This window comes from Capronia epimyces (assembly GCF_000585565.1).
Source record: "Capronia epimyces CBS 606.96 chromosome Unknown aczIQ-supercont1.6, whole genome shotgun sequence".
NCBI classification, from domain to species: Eukaryota; Fungi; Ascomycota; class Eurotiomycetes; order Chaetothyriales; family Herpotrichiellaceae; genus Capronia; species Capronia epimyces.
This window is the reverse complement of record NW_006912909.1, coordinates 466600-486111: the sequence shown is the minus strand read 5'-3', so window position 1 is coordinate 486111 and position 19512 is coordinate 466600. Positions and strand designations below refer to the sequence as shown.

Genomic DNA, 19512 nt, shown 5'->3' with positions numbered 1-19512 from the left:
CTGAAGTCTCACCAGGGTTCCAACTGGAATTGGGGGTCGAAAGCCGGTGGCGGATCACGTGCAGAATGGCGGTGGCAGAACAGCAAGACCGGCCCCGGCCACTTCACCAATTGCCAAGCCGCGTTCACGGGGGCGCTTCGTCGCTGCCTTCATCAGACGTCAGGTCATGGTCGCCGTATCTACAAACCCTGCCTAAACGACATTTGTCCCACGCACCACGGCCACACAAGAGACCCAGGCCAGTCAGATCGACCAGAAATCCTGTGTGCTATACTATCGTCGGGTCAGATTCCGACGACGAGCGTTCTACATCATCCCCTGCGCCTTTCTTCCCCCAGGACCCACCTGTTAAATCCGAGGAACAAGACGCGACAATACCCCATGACTACGCGCAATACTTCTCCTCCGACTCTGACATAGCAGAAGATGCTCGAATTGAGAAAAGCATGGGCGTCATAAGGAAGAACACGGCCTCGAGAGGGGGAGACGGCGGTACAAAGTACCACTGCGACGTCTGCTCCATCGACATCACCTCCACTGTCCGCATATCTTGCGCAAATCCCGCCTGTCGCGACTATGATTTGTGTGTTCCCTGCTTTGCACGTGGCGAACACTCTAAAAATCATGATCCTCGCACCCACGAATACCATGTCGTCGAGCAGAATTCCATCCCCATCTACACCGAGGACTGGGGCGCCGATGAAGAGTTACTCCTGCTCGAGGGCTCGGAGAGATATGGGCTAGGATCTTGGGCTGACGTAGCCGAGCACATCGGTGGGTATCGGGAAAAGGATGAAGTGCGCGACCATTACATCGATACATACATCAACAGTTCATTATTCCCCCTGCCAGAATTGGCAGACCCGGCCGATATGAGGCTATTTGAAAGAATACCGAAGGACGAATTTCAGGCCCGGAAGAAACGACGTATCGAAGAACGGAAGGAAGTCGCCAAATCCGCGCCGCCAGCCACACCCAAGCAAAAGCCCACTGCGAGTGTACCAGCATGTCATGAGGTGCAGGGCTTCATGCCTGGACGTCTGGAATTTGAAACCGAATTCGCAAATGATGCCGAGGAAGCCGTCCAGCACATGTCATTTGAGCCTGGTGACGGTATTGACCCGGTTACCGGTGAAATGGACGAAGAGACAACACTGAAGATGACGGTCTTTGACATCTACAATTCCAGATTGAAGGCTCGGACGGAACGCAAAAGAATTATTTTTGAACACAACCTACTCGACTACAAGAAGAATCAACTGATTGACAAGAAGAGAACCAAAGAAGAAAAAGACTTGCTGCACAAGGCCAAACCTTTCGCGCGCATGATGAACCACGAAGATTTCGAGGCTTTCAACAGAGATCTTTTGCTGGAGCACAACCTACGGATCGCCATAGCGCAACTACAAGAGTGGAGGCAGATGGGCATCAGCGACCTGAAAGGTGGTGAGAAGTACGAAGCGGACAAGCAGGCCCGTGCACAGCGGAACCAACCCCAGGGACAATTCGACCGGATGCCACAAATCCCCAAGAAGGGCAGTCAGATCCAGCAGGCCGAACTGCCGACCGAAGCATCCAAGCTGACCACCCCCGAATTACCCCTTCGCTTCCAACGAAAACCGAAGACTGTTCCACAGTTTGCGGATAGTCAACCGGCTGTCGAGAACGACTTTGACAAGCTCTTTGCCGAGGCGAATGGCCCGGAAAGTTCCTCTGGTCCCAAGCCCAAAATACGCTATGTCGTACAGCCTTTGAATGGGATCACCCCCTGGAAACTGGAGGATGACAAATCTCTGGCTCCTGATCTTCAACTTCTCAGCGAAGAGGAAATCCAACTGTGCAACGTGCTCCACATCCGTCCGAAACCATATCTCGCACTCAAAGAAGGCCTTCTCAAGGAAGCCATGAAGCAAGGTGGGCATATGAAGAAGAAGGAAGCGCGAGGGGTCTGTAGGGTGAGTAATCTCAACAAGCTTTTAGCTGACGGGTGCAGGCTGACACTTTGCATAGATCGATGTCAATAAAGCTAACCGGATCTTTGACTTTATGATCCACAGTGGCTGGATTGCGAAAGCCTGAAGGCGCCACGTGTTTCTTGCGCGGTTTCTTGCGCAGTTCCAAGCGTCAGGGCAGGCCCAGGTCGCTACGGGCAGTATGGCTATGGGTTCACATCACCATGAATACTACTATAGGTAGCATCGGCGTGAAGACCAAAGGTGTTGGTTTGCATCTGGCCACACGTAGCATCTGTGACTAAAACACAGAACACAGATGTACCCACGGTCTGTCGAAATGATGGAGACAAGGTCTCGACTTGCTGAGATCATTCTTGTAGCATTTAATCACATGATCATGACCATATTGACAAGGCTGAGAAGAGAGCCACGCCTACGTCATTGCGAGTTTTGAGACAGCCGACGGTGAAATGAGACATTTCGGCTGGCAGTCCAATAATGAATTATTATTACTCGTACCGTGCATTCCTGGGCTATCGTCTTGCTGCTCCGATGACATACTGAACGGTCGGTCTGTGTCTGATGACGGGACCTACTGGGCAAGACCGCAGGATGGGCGGCTGTTACCGTGGTGTCCTCTGTCGGACTCCGTCTCGTGTCACCAGTGTGGTGGCCGGCGGTCAGAATCTCCGGGGTGCGTGTCCTCCCTTTTTGACGCTTTGATCTTTACAGAGGAGATGTTCCCAAATCGATCGTCCTATCAGCGCGCTCGGAAACGACTGCTTGGTTGGAGGATGCAGACATCACGTCAGCCACCTGATCATTGCCTCCCTGTCAACTGTCATCCACCTCGCATGGACACCGCTGTTACGAGCGGATGGCCGTTGGTATGCTTACCGTGGACGCACCGTACCTAGTACAGAGCATGCAGATGCCGTGGATGATGGGTATGCGCGTCCAACAAGTAGCGTCCCTCCAAGCAGCCAGGGTCCAGGTGGTCCGTAACCTGGCTGGACGAACGGTCAGATCGTCGAGTATGTGGCGTCATTTGGCGTATGTTTTGGCCAACAAGGCTGACGATCGCATCAAGCCTCGTCTCCTTGCTACGTCACTCCCACTCCCGCACAGAAACCTGATTCAGGGCACCTCTTGGAGAGACATGCCAACTCGCTTATATACTGGTCCTACATCCTGCTCAGGATTAGACATGCATATTTCCTGATTAGCTTTCAAGTCACCAGTTCACCAATTCACCAATTCACCAATTGCCCCTACGATATTCTTCTGGAACCCAACACATACAAATCATAACCATAACCAGACCAGAATTTCCCAAGCACAATGCCTCTCTTCGGTCACAAGAACAATGCTCCTGTCGAGCCTACCCCCAACACCCGCACTCACCCAAACGCTCGACATTCGGTGTCATCTTCGAGTGGGAGCCCACGCCGAGGACTCTTCGGCGGCCGCCGCTCCTCGTCATCCGATCTTCACGACCCTCACCGGACCAGCACCAATAAGCGAAGCTCCGGAGGACTGTTCAAAAGAGATGTCGAAGACCCGTCTATCGTTTCGGCACGCGAACGCGTTGCTTCCGCAGAAAGGGCGGAGCATGAGGCCGATCGTGCATTGGTCCAGGCAAGAGCTGCCGTCCGAGAGGCGAGGGATCACGTCAAACTGATTGAGCATGAGGCTGCTGAAGAGTAAGTCAGACGTATCCAGTCTTGGTGGCCATAACAGGCATCTGCCAACATTCCCCCTCCGATCCTACGTCCATCACAATTTGTACTTTGGTTGTTGTGACTGGCGTCAGCTAACATGGTATTTCACAACAGGGCACGCCTAGCAAAGATTAAGCAGAAGAATGCCAAAGATATCTCCAAGAGAGCCAAGCCACTGGGTCGTAAGTACAGGCCTGCGACAGCCTATTGCCAGCTGGCATGCTAACGTGGATGATTGCAGGACATGACCACTACTAGATGACCTTGGGAGAGAATGCCAGCGCAGTCTCCGTCTAAGGAGGCTTGTGGTGTTGCTGGAAGATGCTGAGATTTATACCTGATTGGCGTGCTTGAGCTGAGCGTTTTCTGCGACTACACGATGGCAGTGTATGATGATGGACTTGTATGATTCAGGTTGTGGTTCTTTGCCGGTGAATTTTGCACAGTCGCCCTGTGCCTGTACTATTACCCTCATGTATATTATGCGATGACAGACTCCCAAGTGGAAATACATACCTGGACATCTTCCACAGTTTCGTATCCCAGCGGGTGCCAGGATGATAAGTTACAGACACGGGGTCGGCGGTTCAGCAATTTTGCTAAGCTGATTAACTATAATGGTGGCTTGAATACAGGCGGTCACCTACGCAGAAACAAAGGCGAAGGATCTTCCCTCCCTATGGTGGTAGGTTGGGCGTCTTTTTTGATCTGGTGTGCGCCTAACGGACAAGCTTTAAATGGTTATCGGCGTTTGAATAATTCTGCGAAACTGCTGGCCTTTGTTGATCGAGGCGACCGCCCAACTACAGACTGTCACAAGAGCTGGATAGAATAGAAATATCTAGGTAGGTCAGTCACCCGTGACCCCTATTGCAACGAGGCTTTTGGGGGCGGGTCGGTGTGCCCGTGGATTAGAATATGTAAACGATCCATCCACCAGGCTAACAGTGTCGGCAGTTGGTCTGTTGCGTCTGGCATCTTCCGGCCCGAGTAAATCTCCCGATCATGGTGGCACCAGTGTGGCAGTGGTACTCCGTACACTTCACTACGTACTGTCGTATGTGCCTGGTGGGCACCGAGGCTTCAACTTGGATTGTTGGCGAGATCAGTTCCCACATTCCGGCCTCTCCCGTTCTCACACCTCCCAGCATCCACCAGGACTGAGACATTGGCGCCTGATATGATAGGATATGAATCGTCTGATTCCCAAGTTGAACGCTATCAAAATGGCTGGTCAACACACATGGCCGACTGTCAAATGAGTGGGAACTGCTGACCAGGTTTACCCTCGCACGCTTTCTAGCCATGTGCATACTTCCTGTTCCTGTTCCTGGTTTCTCTGGCCAAATAGGCAGCGTGGAGTCAATCTCGGTTCAGCAGCATGATGTTGATTTCGATGGCGTTAATGGCATGATCTGCTGCGACAGGCCACGTTCATGGCAGCTCTATGACTGATCCTGGATCCTCGCTCCTAGGTTTTATCCGATGCCACCCTGTCGACGGTCACTCTGATATGAATGTTATGGGCGGCATAGTTGGACCTATGGAGGATTGCACCGCCCTTGGACTTGCTCACACTTGTTTTTAGGTATTCAATGTTTCGATCAAGGGCTAAGGAGGCCACGCCCTCATGGGCTTCAGCTCTCCTGTACGGTACACTTGCGACCGCATCTGTACTGCCACGGGCTTCCAACACCTCCTCCGCAGAGGATGGCGAATACCCGACACTGAGCGGCGGCGCAAAGACCTATGATTACATTATCGTCGGAGGAGGCTTGACTGGCCTAGTTGCTGCAAATCGACTGTCGGAGAATGCAAGAAGTGAGACTCTTCGCATGTCAGAGCAAGATCAAGATACGGTTGCTGATGGTGGAAGCATTAGCCTCGGTCCTTGTGCTGGAATTCGGCCCCTTCGATCGCAGTAATACGACCTTGTGGCCGGCAAATGCGGCGCTATCGCTCAACACGGCAGATATGTTTAACATCACCAGCGCTCCAGAACCCGCGCTTGGAGGCAGAACATACGCGGTCCTCGCTGGCGCAGTACCTGGCGGTGGCACCACGGTCAATGGCATGGAGCTAGACCGGGCCTCCGCGGCCGACTACGACTCGTGGGAGCTTCTGGGAAACCCGGGATGGGGATGGCAGGGCATGTTCCCCTACTTCAAGAAGGCAAGACACGAGCCTCACATACCTGCAGCAGCTGATCGAAGTAGAGCACCGACTTCACCCCGCCTTCGCCAGCCATCGAGGCCAAGTATAACTACACTTGGGACGAGTCAGCTTATGGTAATGGACCGCTGCAGGCCAGCTTCCCTGACTTTGAGTATCCCGATAACTGTGAGGTCCACGTTCAGCTTGGTGGAAACGGATTGACCCGAGTTAGATCCCTTCTTCGATGCCTTTGCTGAACTTGACGTTCCTTTCATTCGAGAGCATGCTGCCGGTCAAGCCGTGGGCTACTTTTGGACACCTGCCTCCCTGGACCCCAAGAAGAAAACCAGGTCTTCGTCGTTGAACGCCTACTATGACCCTGTGTCAAGCCGTCCCAACTTAGAGCTGCTCGCGCGACATCAAGTCACTGAGGTTTTGTTCAAGGATACCTCGCTCGAGGCGGTGGGGGTCAAGGCTGTTGACCGGGCCACCGGCAGGGAGGTCCAGTTCAAAGCAAACAAAGAAGTGATTTTGGCTGCCGGGGCTGTCCATACACCTCAGATCCTACAGCTCAGCGGCATCGGCCCCAAGGAAGTCCTTCAAGCCAGTGGTGTCACTGTCAAACTTGATTTTCCCGCCGTGGGAAGCAACTTCCAAGATCATCCCGTCGCCTATCTGAACTGGAACGGTAGGCTTCCCCCTCGACGCACATTGGGGCAACATCATGCTGACCGGACATAGTGTCCAATAGCTTTCCCTACCCTGGCATTCTGAGTGTGAATGCGACCTTCTACAACGAGTCTCTGGCCCTGTACCTCAACCACCTTACCGGACCCTTCACCAAAGCCCAAGCCAACAGTGTAGGCTTCCTCTCGTTGGAAACCCTCACAGACCAGGCGTCTTCTTTGCTTGCTGACCTGTCCGCCCAGGACGCTGCGAGTTACCTCCCTCCGGTGTACAACTCAAGCCAGGAGCTTCTTGCCGGCTTCACAGCACAACGCAAGATTCTGGTCAACCAACTTGGCGCTGGTTCTGTTGGAGTGCTGGAACTTCCCTTCAACGGCGGAGGATCCCTGCCTAATGCACTGGAGAAACCTCTGTCGCGCGGCACAGTGTATCTGAATGCCAGCAATCCTACAGGCGAGCCGGTCGTGACACATTACGCATTCCAAAATCCTTTCGACAAATCCCAGCTTCATGCCATGGTGCAATTCACCCGTCGGCTTATGTCCACCGATGCGTTGGCGTCGCTGAACCCTGTCGAGACGCTCCCTGGCCCACAGTATCAGACTCTCGATGAGATCTTCAACGCTCTCGCCTCCACCTCACTGGGCCCGACCTTCGCCCACCCCAGCGGTTCGTGTCCGATGATGCCACGAAAGTATGGAGGCGTGGTAGCTCCCGATCTCCTGGTGTATGGCACTCGGAAATTGAGCATCATCGACTCGTCGATACTGCCGATCATTCCAGCTGCTCATCTACAGGCGTCTCTTTATGCGGTGGCCGAGAAGGCTGCAGATGTGATCAAGAAGCGGAACTGAATTAGATGTTGCCTACCAGGCCGATTCGTGAGGGCTCCCCCTTGAGGCTGATCGGGTCCGTCAGGATTCATCCGCTTGAGTCGGGGAATAGTTGTTATGCGCGTGGAACATAGCTAGAAGTAGAAATTCCTTCCACCGCATACCAAACACTAGATTCGAAGACGTGAGCCGACATATTCCTCTCCTCCACGGCAGATGTCCGCTGTGTGGGGAGACTGGTCGGCCTGACTCCGACCGTCACCTCTTTTAGACCGCTTCCTCCGCATTCCATTGATCTTGACTAATTATTGATACGATACGTCTCAGACAAAACGGAGCGGATCTCCTCTTCCATACCACAAGACACGGGACACAGCTGTGGAGATACAAATGGACCATCCGGCCCCCTCCAGTCCAGTTCAATTCTTCCCTGCAACAAAGGTGCACAGATTCACGCGCGAAGTGCTCATTGGCAACGGAGTCCCCCCGGAGGCAGCGGACACGGTAGCAAAATGCTTGGTGGCAGCAGATCTGCGAGGCATTGATACTCACGGGGTCAACCGAATTCCATCATACATGCAGAGGATCCGGCAACAGGTGCTTGATCCGAAGGCAGCACCCACCATCCACCACGTCACTCCTGTCGTGGCCCAAGTGGACGGCAACAATGGCTTTGGCTTCCTCGCCGCGTCCCTGGGCATGGACACGGCGATTGAAATGGCCAAAGTGTACGGGATAGGCATGGTGGCGGTCAAGCACTCCAACCATTTTGGCATGTCGGCCTGGATCGTGCAGAAGGCCATTGACGCTGACATGATGTCGTTGGTCTTCACCAACTCGTCCCCAGCATTACCTGCGTGGGGAGGTAAGTCGAAGCTACTCGGGGTGTCCCCTATAGCCTGCGGCGCGCCGGCGGGCGAGACCAAGCCATTCATATTGGACATGGCCCCCAGCATTGCAGCACGAGGGAAGATCTACAAGGCGCAACGGAGAGGCGAAAGGATTCCGCTCGACTGGGCACTGGACGAGGACGGCCAGCCAACAGACGACCCGGCAAAGGCATTGCAGGGCGTCATGCTGCCCATGGGAGGTCCGAAAGGCTCAGCATTGGCTATTATGATGGACGTCTTCTCGGGTGTCTTGTCCGGATCGGCCTTTGCTGGCCATGTCACCAACCCCTACGACCCGTCACGACCGGCAGACGTAGGGCACTTCCTGGTCGCGATCAAGCCGGACCTGTTCCTCTCGTTGGACGAGTTCAAGGAGAGAATGGACTATCTGTATCAGCGAGTAGTGGGTTCGGAGAAGAGAGATGGCTTTGACCGAATCTACTTCCCCGGCGAACTGGAGCAGCTTGAGGAAGACAAGCGGAAGGACCAGGGTATCCCATATACCGCGTCAGAGGTCGACTCGCTGAACAAGGAGGCTGAGCGGGTGGGAGTAGAGTTGCTGACACCGTAGGCATAAAGACTGTGATAATAGCGGCAAGACCACAATGCCCATGTCACGTGCACCTGCACAGCTGCCCGCACCGCCACGTGACCCGCTGGGGACCGATTAGATCAGCATGCCTTTGCCTTGATTGGCTGCAGCCACATCACCATCTTATCTGCGGCCACCAGTCCGCCGGCCTTTCTACGCGAGCCTGACTCCGACCATTTTTCGCAGGAGGGACACGACTGATCAGGATCAGGATCCACCGCTCCCTCTCCCTCTCCCTCTTTTATATTCACCTCGACTCTCATGGTCACGACAGTTGAAATGTGGTCGTAGTCACCAGTCTGAATTCCCCCTAAAAGGCCTCGATCATGGCAACTCCGGTGGCGGCCTACCCGCGGACCCGTCTCACCGTCACGCGATTGCTGCGACCTCGTCCGCAACGCCTCGATACTGCCCACCTGTGCAGGAGGTGCCTCTCGGTGCAACAAAAACGGCAGCAACATGCTTCGGCAGAGCCCCGACGGCCCAATTCCCCGGTCTTCCTGGAAAGAGATGAGCTGTTCAGCCAGCGCCACATCGGCCCGTCGCCCCAAGACGAGGTGCAGATGGTAAAAGCATTGGATCCGCCGGCGAAGGACCTGGACGATTTCATCCGCCAGACTCTCCCCCCAGACATTCTCGCCGGAGGGGAATTGCGGTTGAAGAATGGGTTCAACAAGGACAACACACAAGGCGTTCATGAGGTTGGCATTGAGAGAGAACTGCTCACTCTGTCCCACGAAAACAAGAACTACACCACGTTCATAGGCACGGGGTACTATGGCACCAATACCCCGAGCGTGATTCAACGGAACGTCCTCGAGAGTCCTGCGTGGTACACAAGCTATACCCCTTACCAGGCCGAGATCAGCCAAGGTCGACTGGAATCGCTGTTGAACTTCCAGACTCTCGTGACGGATCTCACTGGCCTCACCATTGCCAACGCATCCGTACTCGATGAAGGCACCGCGGCGGCAGAGGCAATGACTCTGTCGATGAATGCACTGCCTGCATCGCGACAGAAGAAGCCAGGCAAGACTTTTGTGGTCTCTGATCTCTGCCACCCTCAGACCATCGCTGTTTTGGAATCCCGGGCAACCGGCTTCGGCATCAATATTGTTGTGGGAGATATCCTGGCGTCTGACTTTAAACTGGTCAAAGACCAAGGCGAGAACTTGATCGGCGTCCTGGCGCAATACCCGGACACCACCGGTGGAGTTCACAATTTCCAGAGCCTTTCAGATATTGTGCACGCGGCCCACGCCACATTCTGTGTGGCCACCGATTTGCTTGCGCTTACTTTGCTCAAAGCCCCAGGCGAGTTTGGAGCCGATGTTGCATTTGGCAACGCCCAGCGGTTCGGTGTTCCTTTGGGTTACGGTGGACCCCACGCGGCCTTTTTCGCCTGCAGTGAAAAGCACAAACGGAAGATCCCTGGTCGACTAGTCGGCGTGTCCAAAGACCGACTGGGTAAGCCTGCTCTCCGACTGGCACTCCAAACTCGGGAGCAGCACATTAGGAGAGAGAAGGCGACCAGCAACATCTGCACGGCGCAAGCTCTGTTGGCGAACATGAGTGCCTTCTATGCCATTTACCATGGTCCTCACGGCCTGAAAAAGATCGCCAAACGGATATGGGCCATGGCCAAATTCGCCCAAGCAATGCTGGAGCGAAATGGGCTGAAGGTGGTCAACCAAGGTGTCCGCGAAGATGGCGCCGTGCTCTTTGACACGGTCGTCGTTCAACCGACCACCGTACAGGAGTATCAGGAGATTCTGCAAAACGCACAAACGAACCACGTCCTCCTGCGAACCGATGTCCCTGGAAGCACACCCGAAGCCCCACTAATTGGATTCTCCCTCGATGAGACAGTCAACAGCACAACATTGATGAAACTACTGCGGTGCTTTGGGGTCAAAGACAATGAATTCCTTGCCGGGTTCTCCGAGTCGGACGTGATCGCGAAAGTGAACGACGACACCCTCCCGAAAGACTTGCAGAGGCAGACACCTTACTTGACTCATCCTGTCTTCAATCAACATCACTCGGAGACTGAATTGCTGAGGTATATCCATCACTTGCAATCCAAAGATTTGTCTCTCGTGCACTCAATGATACCGCTGGGATCGTGCACGATGAAACTCAATGGTACGACCGAGATGCTGCCGGTGTCCTATGCGGGCTTCTCCAAAATCCACCCGTTTACTCCGATCGATCTGGCGGGAGGATATCAAAAATTGATCAAACGGTTGTCCACAGCCTTGGCCTCGATTACCGGCATGCAGGAAGTCAGTCTGCAGCCGAATTCGGGTGCCCAGGGAGAATTCGCCGGGTTACGAGTGATCAAAAAGTACCTTGACAGCAAGGACAGTTCGAAAAAGAGAAACATTTGCCTCATTCCTGTCTCGGCACACGGCACAAACCCTGCCTCGGCTGCCATGGCGGGGATGAAAGTGGTGCCGTTGAAGTGTGATACCAAAACCGGCAACCTAGATTTCAAGGATCTTCAAGAGAAATGCGAAAAGCACAAGGATGAATTGGCGGCAATCATGATCACCTACCCAAGCACGTTTGGCGTGTTTGAACGGGGAATCAAGGAAGTGTGCAAGATTGTGCATGAGCACGGAGGGCAGGTTTACATGGACGGCGCCAACATGAACGCTCAGATCGGGCTTTGCAGCCCGGGTGAAATCGGTGCCGACGTGTGCCATCTCAACCTCCACAAGACTTTCTGCATTCCTCACGGCGGAGGAGGGCCAGGTGTAGGACCGATTGCGGTGAAAGAACATCTGAGGCCGTTCCTCCCAATGCATCCTCATGCCGATCCTCACGCAGGCGCAGGCACGAATCGTGCGACGACGGCCATTTCTCCCGTCAGCTCTGCGCCCTGGGGTAGCGCATCCATCCTTCCGATCAGTTATGCGTACATTCAGCTCATGGGAAGCACGGGACTCAAACACGGCACGGAAATTGCTTTGTTGAATGCCAACTACCTCATGTCACGGCTCCGACCTCACTACCCCATTCTTTACACCAACGAAAACGGTCGGTGCGCGCACGAATTCATTCTGGACGCCCGCCAGTTCAAAGAGACGGCCGGGGTTGAAGCCATCGACATCGCCAAGCGCCTTCAAGATTACGGGTTCCATGCGCCTACGATGAGCTGGCCGGTTGCAAACACGCTCATGATCGAACCGACGGAATCGGAATCGAAAGAAGAACTGGACCGCTTCTGCGACGCGCTGATTGAAATCCGGAAAGAGATTAAGGCCATTGAAGATGGCGAGGTACCACGAGAAGGCAACGTGCTCAAGATGTCACCACATCCGGCGGTGGATCTCATGAAGGATTACTGGGACCGCCCGTACAGCCGACAACAAGCAGCCTATCCTCTACCATGGCTTCGAGAGAAGAAGTTCTGGCCCAGCGTGGCGCGGGTCGATGATGCGTACGGAGACACCAATTTGTTCTGTACATGTACGCCGGTAGAGGGATATGAGGAAGAGGGCCTAACCGGTCACCAAGCGCCGATGCCGACTTGAATGTTGAGGGTGGAAATTAATCCGATCGGAGTTCAACATTCTGTCGGAGGACAATGAATCGGGTCGAGGCTGGTGGGTTGGATATTAGACATGCGACGTCGCGGTCACGGTCACGGTGACGGTAGTGTTACTGTTCAGCGCGAGCTGATTCTTTCAGAAGCAATTCAACTGCATTGAGCATGCTACGGGGATGGTGTATGAGTGCGGACTTGTCTCATGATGAGATTCCATATTTCTCAGCGTACAAGAGTGTATACATAACACTTGTTACTTGTGTCATTCGTCATGTCATTGTCATTACCATTGCCATTGCCATTGCCTGTCTATGATTTCGTATTTCGTGTTTCCTAGCCGAAATGTCCCTTTGAGTGTCTTCTCCTTTCTGTTCCTCCTTGTTTCGAGGTGATATCCATTCTCCTTTGGGGGGTTATATTCCTCCTTGTTTTCGTGTCAGCGTAATCCTTCTCCTATTGGGGGCTGTATTTCTTGTTTTCGTGTCGATGTCCGTTCGTGATCCTCCTTTTCGGGGTTCGATGTTCGTTCGTATTCCTTTCCCCCGCGATGACAACCCTCCCTCCCTGGCTGGCTGTCGACTTTCTTTTCTCTTTTCTGGAATCGAAATCTGGTTCGAACTCGAACTCGAAATAGAATCGAATCAGATCAAATCAAAACCTCTTCGCCCCACCCTTCCATGCCCCAGCGTCCTCGACGCCCTGCGCGACCTTGCGCGTACCGCCTTCCACGCCGCTCGCCGCGTTCGCCAGCCCGTCGCCCACCGGCTTGCCCAGACTGCCTGTGGCGCCGGTGATGGTGTCGCCGATGCCGCGGCCAGCGGCGCCTGTGATGCCGCCGACGGTGCGGGCGAGACCACCTACGGTGTTCTGGAGAGATATTAGATATCAGATCAGAAATAAGATCAGGTTTGGGGTTGATTCGGACTGGGGTTTGGGTTGGGGTTGGGGTAATGTTTGGATTGGGATCAGGTCTGGGTTGGGATGATGTTTAGGTTGGGATGATGTTTAGGTTGGTGTTAGGAGTTGATTTGGGCAACAGTACTCCGTACTCCGTATGCTCAGCTCATTCACGTAACGTAGCTAGAGCTAGAGCTGGGGATGGGGATAGGATAGGAAAGGGAGAGAAGTCTTGACTCGTGAAAGGTAGGGAGGGGATAGTGAGAAAGGTAAAGGTAAGGTAGGCACGGTGAAAAGAAATATCCAACATAACATACTCCAACAGTCGAAGTGACGAATTTAGCAGCTCCAGTCACGCCCTCGTCGGACGACGATGTGTTGATTGTCATTGTCGACAGATAGACAAGAATAACACAAAGATCGTTTCTATAGCGCAGCGATGGGATACGGTATAATAGGATAGGATAGAATATGATATAGGACAGGATGGTATAGGATAGGACGGGATGGGACAGGATAAGATGGTATACGACGTAGGTAATAACTTAAAATCCGTTCACTTACTCGTACTCCCTCCTCATTCAGTCGCACTTCTATTTACATATACTCCGTACGCTGGAGTGAAGGGGAGTGACAACTTCGCAATGACGTCATGCATACTACGTACCTACCTACGTGGTATTATGTGTGGTTCATTACCTGCTGCCTGACACTGCTGCCTACTACTGCTACGGCTACTGCTACTGCTCATCCTATAGGTAGCTACCTACCTTGCTTACTGTATGCGATCATCGCTGCAAGTCCGGGGGTAGGCAAGAAGAGAGAGCCCCTCCCCCTCCCCGTCTGAGAAAGTGGTGTGTGGTGTGTGGTGTGTGGTCACAGGTCTCACAGGATACAGGTCACAGGACAGGATATATACAGCACACACGGACAGATTGTTAGGTTAGGTAGGATTAGGTAGGTAGTGAGTAGCGATAAGGCAAAGAGGAGAGTGGCAATATATGATTGTAATACGTAGGTAGATCCATGAACCATCCTCCATGAACCATCCTCCATGAACCATGAACCATGATCCTAGTCGGCCTTGTACTCGTATTCGATCTATACAGGACGTAGTTGGCTACAACACAACATAACACACCGTTACAGTTACCGTGACCGGACCGTTAGCAGCCTAGATGCAAGTGGCGAAGTGGGTGGCGAGAGGTGTAGGATGGTGGTTAAGGTGGAAAAGCAGGGAGGCAAAGCAGTAGAAAGCAAGTACTCCGTACCTAAGGCAGACATAAGACACTATGTCTCTAACCCTAACCCTAACCCTAGACAGGCATAAGGTATGTAGATGATAGAGCATGCTTGGTGTACTATGTAGTATATATCTTCACATATACTCCGTACTCCGTACATATACCCGTACACATACTCCGTATATATACTCCGTATACATACTCTGCACATGTACTCCGTACATACCCGTACATACACCTACAATGTCATTTCATTCGGGCTGAATCGGCCTATCCATCGTGGCTGGGCTCATTCGGGCTATAATCATTCTATTTGTCTGGCTGGTCATGACACTGTCTCCCCAATCTTCGGAGCTCGATGTTTCAACCACTCCATAGCATTACTAGCGTTCCCCTTCTCCTCCTCCAATGCCTTGACACACCATTCCAACTCATACTCCCCCCCGCTGCTCATCATCGCGGCTAGATTGCGTCGAGTCTGACTGGATTCATCCACACAGAACCTCAACCCAGATGTCACTCCCTGCGACAGCTGGTCCATGATGGGCTTGATCATGGGCAATCCATCCTTGGCAGATACCACTCTGTCTTCGCCCGTGACATTCTTGTGTCCGGTCTTACACAAATCGTCGTTGTGACACCAAGGTTTGCCGCAACCACCCATTACTTGCTGTAGGAGCCGTCTTTCGAGTCTCCGCCGTAACATCTTGCCCTCAGGGTCGTATGTGGAAACGTACAGCGGGCCGAAACATTCATTGCACAGCCCCAGCTGTTCCTTCTGAACCCTCAGCTCGTCGTCAGCTCGGATGGTCCGGCCACATACGCCATTGGAGCAGATCCTTGGCTTCGGTCGGGAGAACCGCTCACGATCGTGAAGTCGAAGATGAGTTTTCATGTCTCGTAACCTGACTATCTTACCACATAGATGGCAATCGGTCGTCCTCGCCCCGTCAGCAAGCTCGTGGGGTGTGAGTCCCGACATCAAAACTTCTGCATCCGTAAACTCGGGATCGTCCGAACCCTGTTGAGGAACCACCAGGTGGCAGAATTGACATAGAATCTCCTTCCCGGGACAGGTTGTTGTCCGATGATGGGCCAGAATAGGCACATTGAAGGCCTTAAAGTCACAGCTCGGACACGGGATTGGCCTAGGTGGATGAAACAAAACATCATGCTTGTGACGAGACGCAGGGTCATCACCATGCTCGTCATCGTGAGGACAATGCCAATGATTCTTCCACGCGTCCGAGTTTTTCAAGAATACGCCCGAGCATTTTGGACAGAGGATGTTGTTCCGGTAGCAGAATGCCTCGTGTAAAGGGAGAGTTCGTTTGGGTACGACCTGGCGGCAATTTTTACACATCACATCTTCTGGCGATAGGTCGGAGGGGACACTGTCGGCAGCGTCAGGCTGTGTATCAGGTTCGGAAATGGCAGCCGTGATTTTGAGAGTGTATGTGACGGGTCGGGCTGCCTCTGTAGATTCAATGGCGGCGTCGCGCCAGGCATGAATTGCCAAATTGAGTGATTCGGCTTCTTCAAGATCGACATTCGAGTGTGAGAGCTTCAACCTCTTCGTCGGCCGCCCACCCAGATCTCCAAAGACATACTCGTCCTCTCGAGGCTTGGACCGCTGCCGCGATGAGATCGGACTGACCAACAGATCGAGGCTGCCATTGTCGTCGGGCACTTGAAGGACGACTTGAAGATCTTGACCGTGGTTCCACTGCCGCAACTCGTAGTCCACATAGTCACCTGGTAGCACCTTTCCCTGAACCTCCTGCTCTAGGTCGAGAGGACCTCCGAGGGAACTACCTTCTCCTGACTCCTGCTGTCGTTTCTTCTTTTCCAACCGCTTGTTCAACGTCTCTCGAGCCTGGTCTTCGCTCAAAGGCTCGATATCCACCTCCAAGTCGGTATCAACGATGCATATTCCGTCTCCTTCCGGCTCAAACTTGTCGACTAAGAAACGAAAGCGTTCATGGCGTGCACCAGGAACCACCAGTAACTCTCCTCGGGTGAGTGTAGTGTAGCTGTCTCGCAGATGCCGTTCGAGAAGCGACTTCCAATCCTCAGGGTCATAGCCAGCTTCCAGAGGCCTTAACTTGACGTATGTTCCCTTGGGTAGTTGCTTTGCGTGGATTGTGATGATTTCTGGCTTCGGGCTGCCCATTCCATTTGCCATCATCACATCGCCACTGGGCGTGCTCTCCCTTGTGGTGTGCTGCGACGATGCTCCATCTTGAAACCCCAAGGCTTCTAGGAGACCTGCACTTAAGCCAACGTAGCCCTCGGTGGCGGAAAACTCCTGGATTCCTGCATATACGGCTCTTCCATTCCGAGGGTTCTCGATGCGAAAGGTGAGAGGGTGAGGGAGTTGCTGTTGGCGATCTTCGAACGCCGCTCGCGCACGGCGCTCAGCGACAAAGGAGTAGGGATTAAAGGGATCGAAGTCAGACGTGAGGTTTCGAACCGAGTTGTTCTGAACAGAAACAACCGGAGCCGCGGCGAGGAGGGCTTCGAGCGCAGATTGTGGCAAGGTAATCTTGTCTCCGACCAGTCTGCGATTTGAGGGCGCAACTTGAAGCTGGGCCGACCATTTCAAAGTATCTGATGGCGATGCCATTGTTGTCGAATATATTGAGAGGGTGGAAGCATGGTAGAGAGAATATGGACAGCAATTGAAGCCATGTTGAATCCCATCTGCTGTACTATCACACTATCAGGCACGACTGTGACGCGCAGTCTTCGAGAAGCGTCGACAGCGAATCTTACAAATTGACCCTCTACAAATCAGCCTTCCGCCTCGAGCACCCGGTGGCGGTTTCGTCGCAACACTGCACCAAACATGTGCTGCCTTTGAAGGTCTCTACGAGGCTATCATGCCAATGATTTGACTGGATTATATTGCGGCCCATCGAGGTTGAGGTTGCGTGCAGGCGAGCTGCGCAGAGCCTCCTAAGCCTAGGTCGGATTGCACCAAAACTACCTGCGACGCTTCCACCACCGAGTACACACTTTACCTCCATCTCCTTCAGCTCTTCGGTCCTTTAGCATCTGTCGAGCCTTCCCAGGCCTAGTACCAAATCCTTTCTCCGTCGTTCTCGATTGCTGAAGGGGGACCCTTCGATTACATAACAGCATGCCTCTCGCCCTGTCACAGCTGCTTTCTTTGATTGGGGCGTCCCAAACTTTTCTGCGGCTGTGGGCGGATGTAAACAACGGGTTGTCCTCCATATGAACAGACCACCGAGAAAGTTGTCTCAGCTAGACATTGTCAAACGCCAATATTAATGTCACTCGGTGCCGCCTGTCCTGCCACGATTTTACACCCTTGGTTCGTCCCTAATTTAGTCCTGCCCTGATCAATGCTATCACTCCCCCGCGTGGACACAAATCAATAGCCTTGTCGGGAGCGTACAAAAGGGACAGTTTAAGACCAAAACCATATCTGGGTTGCCAAATGGCCGAAACAATCTCCAGGAAAAAGTCCTTTGGCTTCTTGAATACCTTCAGATCAAACAAGTCAACGAGTGCCGATTCAAGAGCCACCTCTGTCTCCGAATGGAGTCTTGAAGAGCCTCAGCCCGAACGTAAGGCTTCGAGGCCACGCAACAAGCTACGGAAAAAGTCGATGGTGAATCTCCGCGCCACTACATCGTCTAGTACACAACTCCGGAAGCAGGCCCCAGGCCTTCCACAACACTCTTCCTTCCCTGCCATTAGTGTTGCCGATGAATGGGACCGAGATGCTCAGACCGGCGAACGAAAAGATCATACTGAGATGTTGCACAGTCTGACCTACCGTGGATCTGCGGAATCGCTTATCGAGAAGACTCAATTGCTCTTTGCTCGAATTCCTGCCCAATCTGCCTCGGGGTTCTTGTCCAGATTTCCCCCGGCCATCTGGGCACGTGTCGTGGACTTTCTGGGTCCTGCAGATGCGGCCAGCCTCGCGTTTTCGTGCAAACCTTTCCGAGATGTGGTTGGAACTGAAGTCTGGCGCTATTTGAATGCACAAGAGAACCGTGGTCTGAAAATCGACTTTCTCGGTCGGCTTGACCAAGACTTGCCAGATCATCTACTGTGCTTCCCATGCGCGATCTACCATCTGAGAACACAGAAGGGCCAAGAAATCTTGCGACCGACCAATATTGCCAATCCGCTTTTCCATTGTCCCAACGCCTCCAATCTCGAAAAGAAGGTCGCTCGAACCCGGCTTACCGTGGGTCGGTCTTTGCCCTTTCCGTTTGTGCAACTCATTCTCAGGGCCCAAAAGTATTCACCGGCTCATGGCATCCCAATCGACTCCATGTCCCGTCGATACAAGGACCGAGATAGCGACTGGTGGCATCAAACCCGCTATGCAGTGGCCAACGGACATCTGCTGGTTCGGGTGATCAGCTCGGCGTTTGCAGAACCTGCCCTCCCACCCGCAGGGCTCCGCAAGCTACTTTATTCTCCCAATGAGAAATTCACTCCATACTTTTCCGTCTGTGCGCACTGGATGGATGGCGAACTGATGCCTTCGGTGAAATGCGCCTTGAGCCATATACCTAAACCGTTGGAGGGTGGTGGCATCGCTGGCGTGGCAGCGGAAATCAAGTACCGGATGAACAAACCTAGTCCCCTCATTACTCTGTGTTCCTACTGCCGGCCGATGCGGCGATGTCCAGAATGTCCTTCGGAGTATCTGATTGAGTTGAGGATGCAAGAAGATCGATCCAACCCGGCCAAGTTATTCAAACATGCTATTGTGGTCACTCGGTGGTGCGATCTGGGAGATGGCTCGTCTCCCCAGAGCCCCGAATGGGCGGCCTGCAACGGAGAAGCGAAATTTGATTCCGTTGGCGCCCTGGGCAAACGTGCCATCTCTGGAATATTCGAGTCCCAATTCACTGTCGACCAGGTGCCAGGACAACATATCGTCTCTATGAATCCCAAGGGCGAAAATCTTGGAGAAGCAGGCCATAAATGGTATTGAAA

General features: G+C 53.3%; 8 protein-coding genes across 8 annotated transcripts; 6 read left to right on the top strand and 2 right to left on the bottom strand.

Annotated features, from left to right (window-relative positions):
* Window positions 1-446: 446 nt before the first annotated feature.
* On the top strand, window positions 447-2079 carry A1O3_07053 (transcriptional adapter 2-alpha; the record flags this gene model as incomplete). The annotated part of the gene is made up of 2 exons (XM_007737167.1): window positions 447-1955; window positions 2011-2079. 2 exons carry the CDS (start codon window positions 447-449, stop codon window positions 2077-2079), a joined length of 1578 nt encoding a protein of 525 aa, XP_007735357.1.
* Window positions 2080-3296: 1217 nt separating this feature from the next.
* Window positions 3297-3934, top strand: A1O3_07052 (uncharacterized protein; the record flags this gene model as incomplete). The annotated part of the gene is made up of 3 exons (XM_007737166.1): window positions 3297-3658; window positions 3791-3858; window positions 3918-3934. 3 exons carry the CDS (start codon window positions 3297-3299, stop codon window positions 3932-3934), a joined length of 447 nt encoding a protein of 148 aa, XP_007735356.1.
* Window positions 3935-5488: 1554 nt separating this feature from the next.
* Window positions 5489-7371, top strand: A1O3_07051 (uncharacterized protein; the record flags this gene model as incomplete). Its single annotated transcript, XM_007737165.1, has 4 exons — window positions 5489-5888; window positions 5921-6016; window positions 6063-6518; window positions 6572-7371. The coding sequence occupies 4 exons, from the start codon at window positions 5489-5491 to the stop codon at window positions 7369-7371; spliced, it is 1752 nt and encodes a 583-aa protein (XP_007735355.1).
* Window positions 7372-7740: 369 nt separating this feature from the next.
* Window positions 7741-8811, top strand: A1O3_07050 (alcohol dehydrogenase; the record flags this gene model as incomplete). Its single annotated transcript, XM_007737164.1, has 1 exon — window positions 7741-8811. The coding sequence occupies one exon, from the start codon at window positions 7741-7743 to the stop codon at window positions 8809-8811; it is 1071 nt and encodes a 356-aa protein (XP_007735354.1).
* Window positions 8812-9158: 347 nt separating this feature from the next.
* Window positions 9159-12371, top strand: A1O3_07049 (glycine dehydrogenase; the record flags this gene model as incomplete). The annotated part of the gene is made up of 1 exon (XM_007737163.1): window positions 9159-12371. The coding sequence occupies one exon, from the start codon at window positions 9159-9161 to the stop codon at window positions 12369-12371; it is 3213 nt and encodes a 1070-aa protein (XP_007735353.1).
* A 665-nt stretch (window positions 12372-13036) lies between these two features.
* On the bottom strand, window positions 13037-13671 carry A1O3_07048 (uncharacterized protein; the record flags this gene model as incomplete). The annotated part of the gene is made up of 2 exons (XM_007737162.1): window positions 13037-13252; window positions 13600-13671. 2 exons carry the CDS (start codon window positions 13669-13671, stop codon window positions 13037-13039), a joined length of 288 nt encoding a protein of 95 aa, XP_007735352.1.
* A 1180-nt stretch (window positions 13672-14851) lies between these two features.
* A1O3_07047 (uncharacterized protein) lies at window positions 14852-17152 on the bottom strand (the record flags this gene model as incomplete). The annotated part of the gene is made up of 1 exon (XM_007737161.1): window positions 14852-17152. One exon carries the CDS (start codon window positions 17150-17152, stop codon window positions 14852-14854), a length of 2301 nt encoding a protein of 766 aa, XP_007735351.1.
* An 837-nt stretch (window positions 17153-17989) lies between these two features.
* Window positions 17990-19510, top strand: A1O3_07046 (uncharacterized protein; the record flags this gene model as incomplete). The annotated part of the gene is made up of 1 exon (XM_007737160.1): window positions 17990-19510. The coding sequence occupies one exon, from the start codon at window positions 17990-17992 to the stop codon at window positions 19508-19510; it is 1521 nt and encodes a 506-aa protein (XP_007735350.1).
* Window positions 19511-19512: the final 2 nt, after the last annotated feature.